This window comes from Halyomorpha halys, unplaced genomic scaffold (assembly GCF_000696795.3).
Source record: "Halyomorpha halys isolate HHAL.00 unplaced genomic scaffold, Hhal_1.1 Scaffold641.1, whole genome shotgun sequence".
Lineage (NCBI taxonomy): Eukaryota > Metazoa > Arthropoda > Insecta > Hemiptera > Pentatomidae > Halyomorpha > Halyomorpha halys.
In genome coordinates, this window is record NW_027110907.1 from 81,209 (window position 1) to 83,658 (window position 2,450).

Sequence of the window (2,450 nt, forward strand, 5' to 3'; positions counted from 1 at the left end):
TTAACATTTAACACAACATCATGAATACCCCTATAGTTGAGAGTCTGTTAAATGGAGAATGACGTCACGCAACAGACCAGCTGAGCTTGTCACTGTTTTCTTTGTTGTCGTGTTAGGTTACTTACTCGCAGTTTGTATTCTGTTTTTTTTTTTTTCTTGTCGTGTGTTTTGGACTTTTTAAAAAATACAATCAGTAGCCAAACTTTTACTTTTCACTTATTTTAGGCATGTTGTTATAAATTACTGTAATCAAAACTTAGAAGTAAACAATAACATGAAGTTTTGGCAGGAAAGGTTACTAAACAAGTTGCTCAGAAAATCCGCTAGGAGCTCTTATGCGTTTAACATGACTTTAAATAGGACTGCTCACAATGCTATAGTTATAACATTTAACATGGTAAAATATTTTACATTTAACATAATATCATGAATACCCCTAATATAGAAATCTAAAAGAAGACAGTCTTATTAGTCGTCAACTATAAGGGAGAAAAAAGATAAGAGATAGATAATTACGATCACGGGATAAAAATTGGTTTCTTCAAGAGATTGGACACATGACACTTAAGATATCCGCTATTGACTTTATTGAAGAGATTTTTTTTTCGTTACATGCGAACTAAAAGCTTTTTCCTTGACTTTTTTGGCAATATCTTAAGCCAAAACAATTTTTTTTTTATATACAATAATATTTCTGAATATAATCTTTACTCAATGAGCAAGTTAAATATTGCTGGTATTTTCTTTTATTTAGATTCATTTTTAATTATTAAATACCAATCGGACTCATTGAGGTAAAGATCCTTAAAACCACATTAAACCTGCGTGGTTTAAAAATAAAACCATATCAAAATAATGCTTTTATTTTCATTTTTATCAATTATATTTTATATATATCTAACATTATAGCAACGTTTCGGCCCTTTCAAACTTGTTTCTTCTACACTCGAGTCAAAATATTATAATTATATAGTTACATAAATACTACTTCTGAAATCACTAGGTACTAGTATAGGTCATATAATTTTCATAAACATTAATAAATTAGTTAAAATAAATTCAAATTAAAGTCTCAAAACTTTCTTTATTTTCTTATAAGTCCAACGTTTTGACTGTAAATACAATCTCGACTTCCAATTTACTCACATAAAATATTTAAAAAACTTTTTGCAAGTTATTCTTCAAAATTACCCCATTTAGTACCCTTTCATTAATATTAAAACTTTTAATCATAATCAATTTAACACCTTGTTATCATACTAGTATTTTTTAAAACTTGATTTATTACTATCACCTTATAATTTTCTATTAGTTTTTTTCTTCTATTTTTGGTAAAGAATTCATCTACTTTATTATTATTATATTATTATCAAAATAAAATATCGATATTCCATTTTAAAATTTTCTATACAATTTTCTAGTCTTTTTAAACAAAATATCGATATTTCAATAAAATAATATCGGAATATTGTTGCTAATATTCGATATCGATATTACAATAATGTAAAATATCGAAATAAATATGTAATTATCAAAATAAAATATAAATATTCCATTTTTTATTTTAAAATTAGCTATATGTTTTTGTTTTTTCATTATATCATTTATTAACCAATGAACTTGCCTTAAATCTAAATTTATAAATTCCATAGCCAACTTGTTAAACATATTTACCAGCTTTTGACTTATTATAAAATAACTATTACATTTCATTTCAAGGTTAATAATAAGTAGCATAATGTGAAGAGTACACTCTTTGATGTAAAAAAAAATGTCCTTTTAATTTATCCGATTTAATACATAATGATCAAAGTTCTAACATTACATTTGGGCTGATGTAATTCTAACAATAATAATAAATATTCTTGTTTTATCTGGTTGAAACCAGTTTCGAACCATGTCATTCTGGATACAGTTCTATATTACATTATATATTATATTTTCACTTTCTTGAGACTAGTTATTATTGTTTATATAAAATCAAATGAAAATAATAAATAAATAAAAAACTTTTTTATTGTTATGACAGCAAGGTGTAATAGTAGGTGTAAATTTATCATAATTAAAAGTTTTAATATTAATGAAAAAGTGACAAAACGGGGACATTTTGACTAAAATAGGTAGTTAAGATTGTCATTGAGGATGGCAGAATTGGCCGAAACGTTGGACTTTTAAGAAAATAAAGAATGTTTTGAGACTTTAATTTGGATAGATTTGATTTTAATTAAATAATAATAACCACTCTCAAGAAAGTGAAAAGATTAAATATAAAACATTATTCAATTAATTGCCATTAAAAAAATTTTTAATTTAATTTTTAAATATAAAATAATTTATTTACCCATTTCCAAGAGGGTGTCGTAATAGGCGAGAAGACTCGCCCTTTGCATGACCCTGTATAGCTGGAGTTCAGCCTCGTTGGACGGCGATGAGGTCCAAACAACTATAAA

General features: G+C 25.6%; 1 protein-coding gene across 1 annotated transcript in view; it reads right to left on the reverse strand.

The window, feature by feature from the left end:
* LOC106684982 (NGFI-A-binding protein homolog) overlaps window positions 1-2,450 on the reverse strand; it is a gene marked incomplete at its 3' end in the record, with an annotated part of 127,923 nt that overhangs the window by 79,622 nt on the left and 45,851 nt on the right. Inside the window, exon 2 of the mRNA XM_014427386.3 lies at window positions 2,342-2,443. Coding sequence (XP_014282872.1) covers window positions 2,342-2,443 — 102 coding nt within the window. The remainder of the gene's footprint in view (window positions 1-2,341; window positions 2,444-2,450) is intronic.